The sequence below is a fragment of the Anoplolepis gracilipes genome, chromosome 5, assembly GCF_047496725.1.
Source record: "Anoplolepis gracilipes chromosome 5, ASM4749672v1, whole genome shotgun sequence".
Lineage (NCBI taxonomy): Eukaryota > Metazoa > Arthropoda > Insecta > Hymenoptera > Formicidae > Anoplolepis > Anoplolepis gracilipes.
In genome coordinates this window covers 7305180-7320845 of record NC_132974.1, presented here as the reverse complement: position 1 = coordinate 7320845, position 15666 = coordinate 7305180, and the positions used below count along the sequence as shown (strand labels likewise).

Here is a 15666-nt window from a genome sequence, read left to right as displayed (position 1 = left end):
ATTTTTAGACATTGTATTTTATAAAAATAACTATATATATATATTGGTAGCAAATATGTCAGATAAAAGATCAAAAATGAAAGATCCGTTATATGTCACAGAAATCGCATAAATGGAAAAAAATGTTTTTTACGAAAGTCAAATCTTTAGCTTAAATTTTAGTTTAATTCAAATTAAAATACATTGTCATATTACTTATTAAAGTGTCATGCAACTTTGTCATAGCTTTGGTTTCACATTTGTAAACAACATAACAGTATTATTAGATGTTTTAACACATCTATATATTCACCCTATATTCATTCTACATGTATATTCAAAACTTAATAAACAAATTATCTCATAACATAGTACCTTATATTACTAAGCAATTATATCAATTTGATATATGTTGTACACAAATAAAAATATATTTATATATTTTTCTCTGATATTTTAATGTGATGTAAATTGTGATGCAACTATAGAAAATATCTATAAATTTACAATTAATATAAATATGATAACCCATTTTATATAATGCTATATAATTTATGTTTGGATGGAAATTTTAGCAGAAATCCAACATTACAAAACTACATTTTCTATATTTTTCTTAACTATTTTTTTCTATTAATATCTACAAGAGAATACCTAAATAGGAATGTATACAGGTGCGTATGTACATGAAACAATGATTACTGCAAACTTCATGGCTTACAGCAGTATTATTAGATGTTTTAACACATATGTATTCAATCTATATTCAAGACTTAATAAATAAATGATCTCATAACATAGTACCTGATATTATTAAGCAATTATATCAATTTGATATATCTTATTCACAAATAAAAATATATGTATACTTTTCTCTGATATTTTAATGTTATGTGAATTGTGATGCAATTATAAAATATATATAAATTTACAATTAATATAAAATGATAATATGATAACCCTTTTATAATGCTATATAATATATGTTTGGATAGACAGTTTTTTCATGTAAAATAGAGAACTATAGCTCTATTCAAACACATAAGATGTATAAAGTAGATTAAATAATTCATCTTATGATGATAACTACAATTAGGTATCTTATGATAGATATGTTTATCAGTTACAAAATTATACCAGATTTTCTAGATCAAATTTAAAATTTGCATAATTATAATTTAATTCAATTTCAGGCAAATTAATTTACTGTTACTATTTAAATAAAAATATTATTAAGTAGGCAGCACTATAATATTGAGCATTTCTAACTTAATCTGTCATATGATTGATAATTTGAAATATTTATTTACTTGTCATCTATCAATGAAGTAATTGCTTCGGCACTTTTAGCTTCTATAAGAGGTTCTATACCCATAGTCCAAATTATTGTTGTATCGGTATTTATCGTCACTTTCGAATTATCATATGTATTCGAAGTACTAACTAAACCGCCGAATTGCGTAGTTGAATTATCTGAAACATAGGAAAAGTAGAATTAGAAAAATTTCTCAATACAATAGGTCACATTAAACTTTTATACAATAAATGATGACTTATATACTTATATGAATGAGGGAAATAAAACATACTAAAATTCCATTTCAAGCCAGATGTTGATATACAATTAACTGGACATCCAAATGGTAATAAACCACACCAGGATTGTCGTTGTACTAAGATCTCTGGTATACATATAGTGTGCAAACCAGGTTTTAATAACCATGTTAAAGAATTTGTTGCAACTTGTATTACCTGTAAAAAAAATTATTTTAATAAAGATATTCAACACATAAAGATACATCTCTTTTGAATATTTCTGTTAAATAAAATATCCATTACCTGTGTATTTCCCACAAGCTTATCACTTTTGTACAATGTATTAATATTGCCAATGATATGGTCAAATCTGCCCGACGTTTCTGCAAGCACGTATATTTGACCTAACTGCCAACAATATTGTTCGCTTTATCATATATACAATATTAATTTTAAAAAAGTAAAAACAAATCTTAAGGATTACATTTATATTTTTAATATTAGCATAGTGTGCAACTTGCAACAAGGCTTTAGTATAATCCGTATGATTTTGATTAGGCGTCTCAACAATGGTAGATCCTCTATTTTTCAATTTTTTGATCACAGTCAGTGAACAACTATCCATATCTCCTGTAATAAGATCAGGTACGTATTGCCTATATTGCTCATCGTTCAACACATCTATCCCATGCTCCTCCAAATACTTCAGCCATCTGTGCGTTCCACCATCGACGGTGACCGTGATTTGAGCTAGTTCAAATAATCACATACAAATTAACCATGTACGTCACTTGTATATTATTAATATTGTATATATCCGAAAAATTGTCCCGTAAATATATAGTACAAATTTTCAATCGAAATACCTTTCTGCCAAAATCGGAACACGATATCATGCTTCCAATATATGGGTCGATTCAGTACTATCACCGCGTATTCACAACACGTGTCACGTTGAAATACATCGAACGGACTCCATGCTGTCTTGTTAGGCTCCGATTGTTGTTGCATCTCGCGATGCGACGTAACGGGTCTCATCACTGAAATTACGTTAATCAATAAATTGAGGTTAAGCCGCGGAAGAGCATGAATTTACGTAATCTAGCATGTTTTTGCCATAAGCTCTCTATCGTTCCGTGAAACGTGTCATCGGAGCGGAGAGAAGGGATCTATTCCTAAACGCTCTTTCGCCCGTATTCGTCCTTGACGAATTGATCTTACGTAATCGTTGTTTAGCCTTGCCCGTGATGAAACTCGGTTTTCGAACGCAGATCGTCGTAACCGTGCATCGCGAAAAATGCGTCACCGGTCTCATGCCTTATTATTATGGGCTATTTAGCCCAAAATGAATGCTGTTATCGGCTATTAATGCTATTTTATGTTAACGCTGTTATCTTCTATATAAAATTCAATGTTTTAGATTAATTTTTTTTTAATTACCACAACATACCGTAAAATGCAGTGATCCAGAGATATTTTCACGGACATTACGTTGCAAAATATCCTGTCGAAAATTAGTGAGATATGCCGACTGCCGGAATATAGAATACCTATCGTGTGTTCGCCGAAATGTCACTTAGCTGCACTCCCTGTACTCTTTCCGCATTAAAAATGGAACAAGTATGTATTCACGCTTAGAAAGGAAAAAGAACTGTCAAAGTCTATAACATGTAACTTTGAAAAATGTTTAAAAATGTGTTTATTTCAGTTGTGCAGTATCATAATTTGTTCTCTTTTTCTTTTATCAACTAAAATACATATAAGTAATACATACATATATACATATAATTGTATATCTCACATGCTATTTTAAAGCGCAGAAAGTGCAAGAAAGTTCAATCAAAACAAATAGACGTCACATCTTCTGCAGTTCTGCAGTCATCTGCAGTTTGCCTGCAATTTGTTCGTATAAGATTATAACAACGTATTAATTATAATATTATAATAATATTCATACGGTTTGTACGATTTATAATAAGGTTTTTATTTTTATCCGTTTCAATTTTCAAATTGATATGATATTATATTCCATTTTCGAAAAAATACATACAGTAATTCGTTTCTGTATAACTCTTTTTACAGATAGCAATCGATGGGATCGAAAATCTGGAAATGGAAAAATATACCGGGCGTTCCAGGCCGATGCAACGATATACTTTATACACCGCCAAAGTTGCAGCCAACACAGGATCTTCTTGTATTCTTTGGAGGTGATGTCCAAGTATGTTCAGGATTGATGTTTAATAAATGAAAAATAATTAGTATTATAATTTTTATAATATATTCAATTATTTTTTTAATAACTTAATTGACCGTTCAACATCTTTTAAAAAGCTTGATATTTCTTACAAATATGATTATAATTCTTATGTTATTTCCTTCAATTTATAATATATCACATTTTATAAAGATATATAAAGTTATATAAAGAGATATATTTATAAAAAAAATGAATATATCTTGGTCCTTTGAAAGAATTATCAGTTAGTTTTTAACAAAAGACATTTTTACTGATATATTTTATATTAGCGATATTATAAAGTTATAATCAAGAAAAATTATTACAGGACACTCGAGAAAATATGGAAAGGCATCCAGATAGTAAGAAATATGTGAAATGGAATTTAGAAAACACTGCAACTATACTTTCTGAACAATTTCCTAGAAGTCATGTATTTATTGTTCGTCCAACTAGGTAAAACATTCACAATTTCATGTAAAGAAAAATTTCACTAATAATCCTATGTGATATAATTTCTTGTTAATGCTAATTAATTAATGAAAATTATTAGAAAGAAATTATAATTTTCCTTCTTTTTTTATGTTACCTTTTTAGTTACCTATGAATGATTTTATTTTTTTCAGGATGTTAATAACTAAAAATGCAGTCTTCAGTTGTTTCGATAACTTTGTACCAGGAGATAAATATGGTACACCCTCATTTTGTCCGATGCACAAGGCTTTAAAACATTTAAGAGAACTCCTTCTTTGCTGTCTAGAACATGTTAAAACATTAAAAATGGGAGAAGTATGCAGAAAAAACCATAACATATAAAAAATTTTATAACCAATTGCATATTGATTTCATTTCAATTTTGATATGTATTGTTGTATGTGTATGATTATATTTATAATTCATATCTTTATTGTAAGATACTCGTGAAAGATACAATTTATATAAATCAACTTATATATTATATGCATTGAATATGATATACATAATACTTGAGATATCAAATTGATAAATATTGATACATAACATTTTGATTTATACTTTTTAGGATACAGATGATGATTATAATATTGAAGCAACAAATTTAAACTTAATGGGATTCAGCAAAGGATGCGCGGTTTTAAATCAATTTCTCTATGAATTTCACTATTATGCTGAAAATCCAAATGACAATATTAATATGAATAATTTTATAAAAATAATCAAAAGTATGTGGTGGCTGGATGGTGGACACAATGGTCCCAAAAATACATGGATTACAGAGCATAGTATACTTCGATCCTTTGCCAAATTAAGTGAGATGACCTAGCAGATAAATATCTTCAAATAATCTTCCGGCAATATTTTGTAATAAATTCATATTTTTTTATTCTTTTTAGGAATAAATACTCATGTACATGTTACACCGTATCAAATGCAAGACATTCATCGGCCATGGATTGGTTTGGAAGAAAATAGCTTCAATGAGATCTTACAAAATATGGGAGTATCTGTACAACGTACTTTACATTTTGGCGACAAAACGCGAAGTTTATCATCGCATTTTAATATTCTTACAGATATCAGAAATAATGTAGAATAAATCGTTATACGTTTCTCAAATATTAAATGTTGAAAATATGTTAATTGAATATTTATCTACATATAAATAAATAATAATAAAATTGATAGAATAATAAATTATAACTGTTTTCTCACTTGAGAATTAAAACAAGCAAAACAAGCAAATTATAATAGATTATAACTGTTTTCTCACTTGAGAATTAAAACAAGCAAAACTATATATAAATTATGATCTTATTGATAATATATGTAATTGTAATTTAATTCTTGCAGATATTATTTAAACAAGTTATTTTAATAGAATCTATTTTATGGAATATTTCTGCAATATATAATTTATCCGTAATATATTCTTAAAATCTAGTCATAAATAATAAAGTTCATTAAGTACAAATGTATGTGATATAATATTTACAGTATTATTATAATTACTGTACAACTTTTATGATATTATATTGCTATATGATATACTATGTGATATTTTTGGAATAATTACTAGTTAAAACTAATAGATTGTAATTATTTATTTTAATATAAGGAAATATAATAAAATCATGATTTCCAATTTTTATTTTTATAAATTTTAATCTATTTTTTTCATTATATATCATATCTTATTATATCTAATGCAAAACATCCATCTTTATAAATATAATGCAAAAAATTAAAAAAATATATATATATATATATATGTACATATGATTGTAGGTGCATTTTTACTACATTACTCTCTATATCTTATAAATAACTGTGTGCTGTATCTTATAAATTACTGTGTGCTAGATGATTTGTATTATTGATCTATCTAAATGAGACTTGTATTATTGATCTATCTAAATGAGACTTTTTTAAATCTGATTTTTTGTTATATAACTATTTTTATATATATTAATAAAAGTCATTTTTTTTAATTAATGAGAAATGAGAAATTCAGTTTTTAATTAAACTAAAAACACATGTAATTACATTAATAATTAAATTCAAAAATAGATTCCTAACTATAAAAAACTTGATTTCTTATTTTTTTTATATTTAGCAATTTCTTAATTTCCCTTGTTTTACATACAAAAAATTACTAAATAAGTATACTTTTATGAAAATCTAAGATAATAAGAGTTGTTCTAAATATTTACTTATTATATTTTTAACAACTTGTCATAATGTATATATAAATCCATACCAGAAACAACAGCACTTTCTTTTCAATCTGAATTACAGTTCACTTTTCTCTCACTAACATCTGTTTGGGCACTTAACTCTACGAAAACTTACACTTCCTGATCCTGTAATAAATAACAAGTATAAGTTATTAAAAATACAAAAAATAATATTATGCTAATACTCAATATATATCCATATTTGATTAAATAAGCAAAATGGAATATGTTTTAAAAATTACCTTTAAGCTCGTACAAAAGTGCTGCTTCAGCCCATTCATCAGAACCATCGCAACAATCACAAAATCCATCATTGACCTTATACGATGATATTCTTGCTGCAATTTTATATATATGATTTTAAATATTTCAAATTTGATTTATATCTGATTGCAACAATATTCAAGTTTTCAATACAATACCTGCTGATTTTCTAGAAGTAGTTTCACAATTAAAGATACCAATATTGCACGCATTGGTACCTGGTTCATCGCTTCCATCCATCGGACAGTCACAATAATCATCATTAATTTTCACAAACTCGATTTCCCTCTTCGAGGCAAAACATACAAATTTTCCATTATCATTGGGAAGATACTTAGCAATGTCTTGGTCTCGCGTACCACGCAACGACACAGTCCGACCGTTTTTATCACGTATCAGCTTGGAATGCTGCGGTTGATGCCATTTAGAAGTCCGTTTGCCGACGATCACTTGATGATTATCTCGCAACGAGCCGGCGATCAGTTTGCCCGTCGTCTCTCGATTCAATTCTTTGAAGTAAAACAGCTGATAAAATACGAATATCACAGCGACCACCAGGACGCATACCAGCATGTACTTGAGCTTCTTTCGTAGGAATCGCCGTTTCCAGGATACCTCGGTTTTCATATCTGCCGGCTAACTGTTACAGCCGTTGCAAAACAACTCTCTTCTCCGAATACGTTTCGTACACCGTACACCCGATACGAGATAATCATAGTGTAAACATTTGTGGAATTACATGCATAAAATTGTAACATCCGTTACGTGTTTCATAACTGTTACTTTGCAGTTCGAATGTGTTTTGACGTGTCTTCGTCTTCGTCGTGTTCGATAGCTTTTTATTTACTCAAGTCTCGAACTCACATACTATATATAGGGTGTTCAGTAAAAAAAAATGTACGAAATATATTTAAGTGCTAAAAGTGTAAAAAAAGCGCAGCTAGAACGAAGAACACGTGGAGCAAAATGATACTGTAACATAACCTCTCATTTATTTCGAACACTCGAGAGGGAAGATTAAAAAATATAGAAATAAATTTTTAATTTTTCTACATGTTTAACTTTTTCTTCAAAACGTATTGTACAACAGTGAACGTAGGACTTTCTAAAATGTCAGCGGAAATAACGAATCAAAAAGCTCCGTTGATTTTTGAAATATTCGCCGAATGTCAAACTACAAAAGCCAGAACTGGAAGAATGACACTTGTTCATCATCATGTAGATACACCAGTATTCATGCCAGTGGGAACTCAGGTTTATAAAACTTTTTTTCTTGTAATAAATATTTGTTAAAATATTAAACAAATATTTGTTTAAATTTTACATACAAGATGACTCGCAATTATCGCATGTATAAAATATTAAAAATCTCTTTCATTTTAAATTGAGATAAAGAATTTTCATAGAAGATAATAACTGTTTATAATTTTTATTGTATTTATTATTGTATTTTGTGGAGAATATTACAACTTTGTTAAAATTCAGATATCCCTTGACGTTGGTAATAAATTCTTGTTTTCTTACATGCTTGAAACTCATTTTTAATGAAACTTGTTTCTTAATGAAAAAAATTCATATTCAATAATTTATAATTGAAAGATTAATAATACCTTATATATTTTCATAAATTTGTTATAAATATTTAGATAAAAAATCTATCTATTATATCTTTATATTTGTATCCTATTTATTATTACTATAGTATTACTGTGTATATACAGTAATATAGATAAATAATAAAATCTAATTTCATCAAATATTACCTAATTTTTAGGGAACACTAAAAGGATTACTGCCCCAACAATTGGAACAATTGGATTGTCAAATCATTCTTGGCAATACCTATCATCTTGGAACTAGGCCTGTAAGTATAGAAGTTATACCCTCTCTCAGTGAAAAAATAATGAAGAAATTATATAAACAATTTTAACTACATTTATAACAAATTATATATTTAATATTGACAGGGTACAGATGTCCTATGTAAAGTCGGAGGTTTGCATAAATTCATGAATTGGAAAAGAGCCCTGTTAACGGATTCAGGTGGTTTCCAAATGGTTTCGTTGTTACATCTAGCCGAAATAACAGAAGAAGGCGTTAAGTTTAAATCGCCATATAATGGTATGTATAATCAAATATATTTATATTTTCAAATATACATTAAAACATAGCTTATACATATAGGTATATTGATTTTTGTACAATGTTATAGAATCTGAGTGCATGTTGACACCTGAACATTCAATTCAAATTCAAAATGTAATTGGTGCTGATATAATTATGCAACTCGATGATGTTGTTAAAAGTACCTTAACTGGGCCAAGAGTAGAAGAAGCAATGCATAGGTACAATTATTTAAAAAAAATCTTTTAATGTTACATATATTTAAATGTTGCCTTTTGTAATTTGTAATTAAATGTTATATTAATCTGATATCAATTTAATGAAATTTAGAACAACACGTTGGCTAGATCGTTGTTTATCAGCACATGAAAGATCAAATGAGCAAAGTATATTTCCAATCGTGCAAGGTGGTCTCAACCCTGAACTACGATCCGAGAGCGCACGACAATTAGTTAAACGAGAAGTGAATGGATATGCCGTAGGAGGTTTGAGGTAATTATATTAGATTAATATAAATGATAAATTAAAAAAGAACAAGATTCTTATATATATAAAACATAGATAAACTTAAAATCTTATATATAATAATTTTTATAACGACTTTAGTGGTGGGGAGAGCAAGGACGATTTTTGGAAAATGGTCCATTTATCAACAAATATCCTTCCAAAGAATAAACCACGATATCTTATGGGTGTTGGATTTGCAGTTGACCTAATTGTATGCAGTGCATTAGGAATCGATATGTATGATTGTGTATTTCCAACAAGAACAGCTGTGAGTATTTTATAGATTATACATTGAAAGACTTTGATGTGCGAATGATATTGGAAAACTAAAATGTTAAAATAAAACTTTCAGAGATTTGGTTGCGCTTTAGTACAAACGGGACAACTCAATTTAAAGCAAGCGCAGTATAAAAAAGATTTGATACCAATAGACGAATCGTGCGAGTGCAGCACCTGTAAGACTTACACACGTGCTTATCTGCATCAAATTGCTACAATAGAAACAGTATCGTGTCATTTATTAACAGTTCACAATCTTGCATTTCAAATGAAGCTAATGCGAGACATCAGAAACAGTATAAAAGAACAAAAATTCCCTAAATTTATACAGGAATATATGTTGGCAGTTTATCCAAATAAAGACTATCCAATATGGATAATTAATGCTTTGGAGGCTGTCAATGTTACTCTATTGTAAAGAGTTTTTGCACTAATTTATTCCTATAATTTATTTTTTTAATTATATTAAGATGTAATACACAATAATATATATATATTTATATAAATACTTGCCACCCCCACATGTATAAACATAATCTGATAATAATATCATTTGTTATCAATACACAATGATCATGGATTAATCAATACCAATATTTTGAAATTTACGAATAAAAAATCAATTTTCTATTATAAAACAACCATAGTGTACAATGATTCATATATCTCTCTTTTACAGAAAAGATTTGAAACAGCATATTCATGAATTAGTTAAGTAATCGTACCTGACAAAAATATTTTACACATTTTATCCTGCAGTTTTCTTTTGCATATTTTTTGCTGGAGACGGTGGAGGATGAGGCACATGTTACAAATGCTAATATTAGTTTCATCACATAAAATCATCCGAATCGTATCCACTATTCTCCGTATTTGAAGTCATATTAGATGTATTAAATAGAGAATTATAACTTCTAAAAAATATAACATTATGTGTGCATTTGCTTCAAATAATATAACTAAAATTAGATAATTATAATGATAATTTACCTCATTTCTGCTTCTTCTTGACGTCGTTTTTCTTCTGCCTTTTCTCTTTCTTTCTGTTCTCTTAAGAGCTTTTTCTTGTCTTCTCGTTCATTTTTATCTCTCTCTTCTCTCTCAGCTCTAAAGTTTACTTCTTCTGAATGTTTTGTTTTGTTAAGCCGATTTACAATAGCATTTATTCGTTTGGCAACATGAATCTTACGAACATCTTTGTCTTTGTGGAAACCAACTTGACCAACCTCCATTCCTTGCGTTTTTTTCAAATTTGACCACATTGTATATACCACATCAATATCATTCATTTTATTGCCTTCAATGCTATTTGCTTTTACCAATTGTGCAGCATCTTCCAATACAGTGCTGGGAATGTCATCTATTGTCTGACCCTATAATTTTGAAAAAAATCAAACCAATTTTATATATCATACTATTTAATATTAATTAAATAATGAATCTTTAATCGATAATTATACTTACATGTCGAAGTCGAAGATATACATGAGCAGAGGAATATTTATCAACATGAAACCAAACATCTTCTGGCCAACCCCACTTGATAAGGTCTTCATCTATATTAAACAAAATTCAATTAATCATACTTTAATTATGTTATAAAAACCATTTTATTAATCGTGCATTATTTTCTACTTACTCTCATATTTATCAACTCCCATAAACAACGTAATGGGTGGCTGTACCACTATAATGCAAAATCAGTATATTAGTCTAACCTTTCAAAATCAGTAACAAAACAATATTTCATTAATAATTTAGAGACATAATACTAATTTCCCTTTTATTAAAAATAAAAATAATGATGCGAAATAAAAAAAACAATTACCTTCACTTGTGAAATAATAAACCATTATTGATAAAAATTTCGATCAAAACACATGTCACAAAGTTCGCTACCAAAAATATTTTTCTACCGCCAACAACCAATGGCGCTATTGCACGTAATCCAGAATCTGATCTTTTCAGCTGAACTGACTGCACTAGTTCAGAATTTATCTCTCTCTCTCTCTCTTTCTCTCTCTCTCTCTCTCTATATATATATATATATATATATATATATATATATATATAATAATTTTAATAATTTCTCTACCAGAGCACATATAGCTATATTGTTATCTATATGTATTAAAATGAAAAAAGATGTAAGATAAAACTAAGATATAATAAAAAAAAAATATAAAGATTCCGTGTACTTTTTCCTAATTACAATTATAAATCTAGCATGGACACGAACCAATCCGTCGTTTTTACCGTGGCATCGAAAAAAGTGGATCTATTTAGTTTCGCCAGCTATAAAACAGTTAGCGCCACTGTCCCGGGGGAAAAAGCGTCTCAAGAAAAACTGGCTCACGTCTCTGAGGTTTCTCTCTGGTATACGTATACATTATACACGAATCATTAGAAATTATTATAAAATAAAAATATAAAAAGAAATTTCTATTAATTTAATATGTTATAAATATTTCAATAAAATGAATATTTAATAAAATAATTTCAATTATTTCAATAAAGGTATAGTTACAGGAATAAGTGGAATAAGTTCTGCAATTTTATAGTTTAATATATACTTTTTGTAACATGTATATTTTTTTAATTAACTTGTTAGTTTAAGAAAACAATGTACACATTTGACATGTTGGATTTTACCAATTCATTTAAGAATTTATATTATGCGCAAAATAATAGCTTTTTTTATATTAAAGCATTTTAAGAGTCGTCAACAGATAAATTGTTGAAAGCAATTTTTAGCTCTACATAAAAATCATTATGTGTAATCAATAGCATATTATTAGCATATTATGAAATGCATATCTTATGTGAAGAAGCCTCCTCTTCATACATAATATTATGTTAAATATTAGTAACTATAATTTTATATATATATAATTTTTGGTAATCATATACAACTATATAATTGCACATGAGTAAGCAATAATTTTACAGGTAATCACTAATTGATGACTGATATTTCAAATTTCTTTGAGAATTACTTGTAAATTTATATAAAAATATCAATGTTTGACAGAGACTCAAATAAATTTCACAATAATGCTAGGTGTAGCGATTCATATGGATGGCATGTTTTTCAGCATGATATGTTTTAGATATTTGACTAAGTACAGGTGATACTTCAGGGTCATTAATCCATACATTTGTCGATGCAGGTGTTTCTATCATTGATAAGTATGCTAAAATAAATAGTAAAGTTTAAAAAAAAAAAAATTTTAATTTTTCACATATACTTTTAGCTCTATCTTACCAAGTAACATTTTAGGATTTGTAAGACTAAGCTGAATGTGAGAATTGCTCATAATTGCTTTATAAATCGGACCATCAAATTCCAGGCCCTCATCCAAGTCTTGTAAGCTATGTCTTCTTTCACCCAGCAACCATTCACACTATCAAAATCATATTTAAAAGTATACAGTATACATTTTCTCAACATTAAGCATTTTAACTTACAGCATTGGCCTGATCATTTCCAGTAATTTTTAATGCTCCTATAACATTCTTTTCATCAAAACCCATTTCCACGAGCGAACGCATTGTTCTTTTGTTAGGTTTAAATTCCATTTTCTTGTATTGTCGAAAACTTTCTAACAATAATTCTATAATATGCATTAGATTTTTTTCTTTTTCATCCTGACCTAAATGCATTTTGATATATAATAATTCGAAATATATACTTTTTTATATTTTAATGCTTTCAGTTTAAAGTATTATTTTTCAAATAATAAGTGCATAGTTTTGCTTTGTACATGAATTACCTGTTTCAAAGAGTTCAATGCATGCATCTTTTAATGATTTTTGCTTAGTGCCCAATGAAGAACTAGGACCTGCAACATTTTCATCTGTTGTATTCGTAGATAAAAAGTCTGTTTCATCATCCTCATTATCTGAATCATCTTGGTGCTCTATGAGCCACTCCAAAGCTTCTGTCATATTCGATCTAGAACAAAGATATATTTTTATATTATATGATCAAGTTATATATATATATATATATGAGTATTAATGTTATTCTCTTTAATTTTATATATATATATATATATATATGAGTATTAATGTTATTCTCTTTAATTTTTATATTATATTTCATATTTACTTTCGAAGACGTAATGCTTTAAAAACTTTCTTATGAGAATAGCCCATTTCTATAAGAGTTTTCACGACTTTTGGATCATTAGTGGGCTTACATCTGGCTTCCAGTTTCTCTTTAATGACATCGTATAATTTTTCTGCATCTGGACTATGCATTAAAATTTTTGCAGATGCTTGTACAAGAGTTATTAAAATTTTACGAATTTCATTCTGAAACTGTAAATAATTATAAAGTAATATAATATTTTCTAAACTATACAAAATATACTTACATCTGCGGGACATTCTGTAGATGGCACAGATTTAGATTTAGTATTTTGACTAGATAAACCTTTTGTAGCTTGAGCTATTGCTTCTAAACTTGGACCCTTAAGAGCTTCATCTGAAAGATTCTCTTGTACAATACTTGATCGAATTTCCACTAATAATAATTCATCTGTAACAATCAATAAATGATTTATTTAACAGAAAGACATATAAATAATAGGTATATATAATACAAGCTTGAAATTTTAGCTTTGAAATCAAGGAAATATTATATAAGAGAGTATATAAAAACATATAGTTTAACATAGATAAAATTACCATATTGATTGATATCCTCATCATTGATATAATTTTCATCCACAAGCTGCTTAAATTTGGATGAATGAACTAGACGGTAGCGTGAAATGGGTTTAGTCGTGTCTTGACCATAAAAATGTATCACTGCTATTCTTTTAACATTTTCTACAGTAAAATCTGGCTTTACTGTTACATCCAATATATTGCCCTCTATACTACATAAAAAGATTTAATGTTATTATAACATTAATGTATGAGATTAATTTTTTCAGAATTTTAACAATCAAATCATATAAATTTATAAACCTGATAACATTGACGGAAAAGCTTTCAGGTGAGGTAGGTAATGGTGTAAGCATGGTGTTATTGCTTGCAGGATTGCCTGTGCTGACAGAAGAAAGGGCCAAGGACCGCCTATCGGCAGTCCTTGAACTTTTTCTGTTATGCCAGGCCTCTGCTATTTGATCACGCATCCATGGGATCATTAAATTTACCTGAAACATACAAGAGACATTCATTGTCATAATAGTTGTAACATGATTAAAATTGCTATCTTACAAATAAAATTTTCTCTTTATTTATAAAATGCATATATAAATTTTATAATTCATTATAAAACTGTATATGTATACATCCAATTTCATATTTCACAAATATACAGTTCAAAATCTAATACTAAAAATTTATATTAAAAATAATACTCACCTTTTATATTCAAAAACCGTTTACATAAATAATTCAGATTTCAATTTATTGTTCAGTGAAAAAAATTGAAAGAGGCAATAACAGAGGTTACATTGAAAAATATGAAACATTTTTCGGATAAACTGTCGAGAAGCTGTTAAAGAATCGACAGATCAGCTGTCATCTTTGAATATGATACATCGGAACAAATAATCTAAAGAAATCTGTTTGCGTTTCTAATTTTTTAACGACATTGTCGCTATCGTTACGTGTCGTTACACATGCATATCAACGTTGTGACTTGTGACGAAAAGTTGTATTCATGTATTCGGTAGCTTAGAGAAACGACAGATGTCGGTAAAATGTCGAATTTTGTCGTTTGATTATCGAGAGGTACGAAAATAAAATGGTTTTATAATTTGAGAGAGAATTAGGATAATTATTAGAAATCGTTATGTATTAATAATATATTCACATTATAATGATCGACCGTTAAACTTTTTTCTCTTAATTTATAAAAAAATAGAATAGAAAAAATTTTCTATGACGTAAAAGGCGCTTTGCAAACAGACCCCATGAGAAGAGCGTCGCCATAGCGACGGAACGCGCGGAACGCGTGGAACGCGGACTAACGTTTCATGTTCCGTCGTTTCAGACAGCAGCTGCGAT

General features: G+C 28.2%; 5 protein-coding genes across 10 annotated transcripts; 2 read left to right on the top strand and 3 right to left on the bottom strand.

The window, feature by feature from the left end:
* Window positions 1–146: 146 nt before the first annotated feature.
* On the bottom strand, window positions 147–7568 carry LOC140665705 (uncharacterized). Its single transcript, XM_072892137.1, has 7 exons — window positions 6891–7568; window positions 6711–6806; window positions 2382–2555; window positions 2000–2265; window positions 1819–1923; window positions 1569–1731; window positions 147–1452 (listed from the first exon to the last, which is right to left on the bottom strand). The coding sequence occupies exons 1-7, from the start codon at window positions 7357–7359 to the stop codon at window positions 1286–1288; spliced, it is 1440 nt and encodes a 479-aa protein (XP_072748238.1). The 5' UTR covers window positions 7360–7568; the 3' UTR covers window positions 147–1285.
* Window positions 2956–5374, top strand: LOC140665702 (mitochondrial protein C2orf69 homolog). Of its 3 annotated transcripts, none has more exons than XM_072892134.1 (6): window positions 2956–3135; window positions 3598–3736; window positions 4083–4210; window positions 4381–4543; window positions 4797–5043; window positions 5128–5374. In XM_072892134.1, the coding sequence occupies exons 2-6, from the start codon at window positions 3608–3610 to the stop codon at window positions 5328–5330; spliced, it is 870 nt and encodes a 289-aa protein (XP_072748235.1). In that variant the 5' UTR covers window positions 2956–3135; window positions 3598–3607; the 3' UTR covers window positions 5331–5374. The 3 variants fall into 3 exon arrangements, with proteins under 3 accessions (XP_072748235.1, XP_072748232.1, XP_072748234.1); XM_072892131.1 differs by lacking the exon at window positions 2956–3135 and adding an exon at window positions 3156–3473; XM_072892133.1 differs by lacking the exon at window positions 2956–3135 and adding an exon at window positions 3252–3417.
* LOC140665703 (coiled-coil domain-containing protein 25) lies at window positions 4383–11628 on the bottom strand. 3 transcript variants are annotated; one of them, XR_012046648.1, is made up of 6 exons: window positions 11471–11628; window positions 11282–11329; window positions 11107–11198; window positions 10633–11015; window positions 10368–10556; window positions 4383–4510 (listed from the first exon to the last, which is right to left on the bottom strand). XR_012046648.1 is itself a non-coding variant. In XM_072892135.1 (5 exons), the coding sequence occupies exons 1-5, from the start codon at window positions 11493–11495 to the stop codon at window positions 10475–10477; spliced, it is 630 nt and encodes a 209-aa protein (XP_072748236.1). In that variant the 5' UTR covers window positions 11496–11628; the 3' UTR covers window positions 10247–10474. The 3 variants fall into 3 exon arrangements, 1 of the variants encoding a protein (XP_072748236.1); XR_012046647.1 differs by lacking the exon at window positions 4383–4510 and adding an exon at window positions 9724–9854; XM_072892135.1 differs by lacking the exon at window positions 4383–4510 and having other exon boundaries at window positions 10247–10556.
* Window positions 7656–10195, top strand: Tgt (tRNA-guanine transglycosylase). Its single transcript, XM_072892130.1, has 7 exons — window positions 7656–7986; window positions 8507–8596; window positions 8700–8853; window positions 8945–9077; window positions 9187–9348; window positions 9463–9631; window positions 9716–10195. The coding sequence occupies exons 1-7, from the start codon at window positions 7786–7788 to the stop codon at window positions 10058–10060; spliced, it is 1254 nt and encodes a 417-aa protein (XP_072748231.1). The 5' UTR covers window positions 7656–7785; the 3' UTR covers window positions 10061–10195.
* A 631-nt stretch (window positions 11629–12259) lies between the features above and the next one.
* On the bottom strand, window positions 12260–15626 carry Kpc2 (Kip1 ubiquitination-promoting complex subunit 2). 2 transcript variants are annotated; one of them, XM_072892124.1, is made up of 9 exons: window positions 15019–15626; window positions 14620–14807; window positions 14335–14528; window positions 14022–14185; window positions 13754–13965; window positions 13416–13597; window positions 13111–13295; window positions 12908–13046; window positions 12263–12836 (listed from the first exon to the last, which is right to left on the bottom strand). In XM_072892124.1, exons 2-9 carry the CDS (start codon window positions 14796–14798, stop codon window positions 12700–12702), a joined length of 1392 nt encoding a protein of 463 aa, XP_072748225.1. In that variant the 5' UTR covers window positions 14799–14807; window positions 15019–15626; the 3' UTR covers window positions 12263–12699. The 2 variants fall into 2 exon arrangements, with proteins under 2 accessions (XP_072748226.1, XP_072748225.1); XM_072892125.1 differs by lacking the exon at window positions 15019–15626 and having other exon boundaries at window positions 12260–12836; window positions 14335–14523; window positions 14620–14746.
* Window positions 15627–15666: the final 40 nt, after the last annotated feature.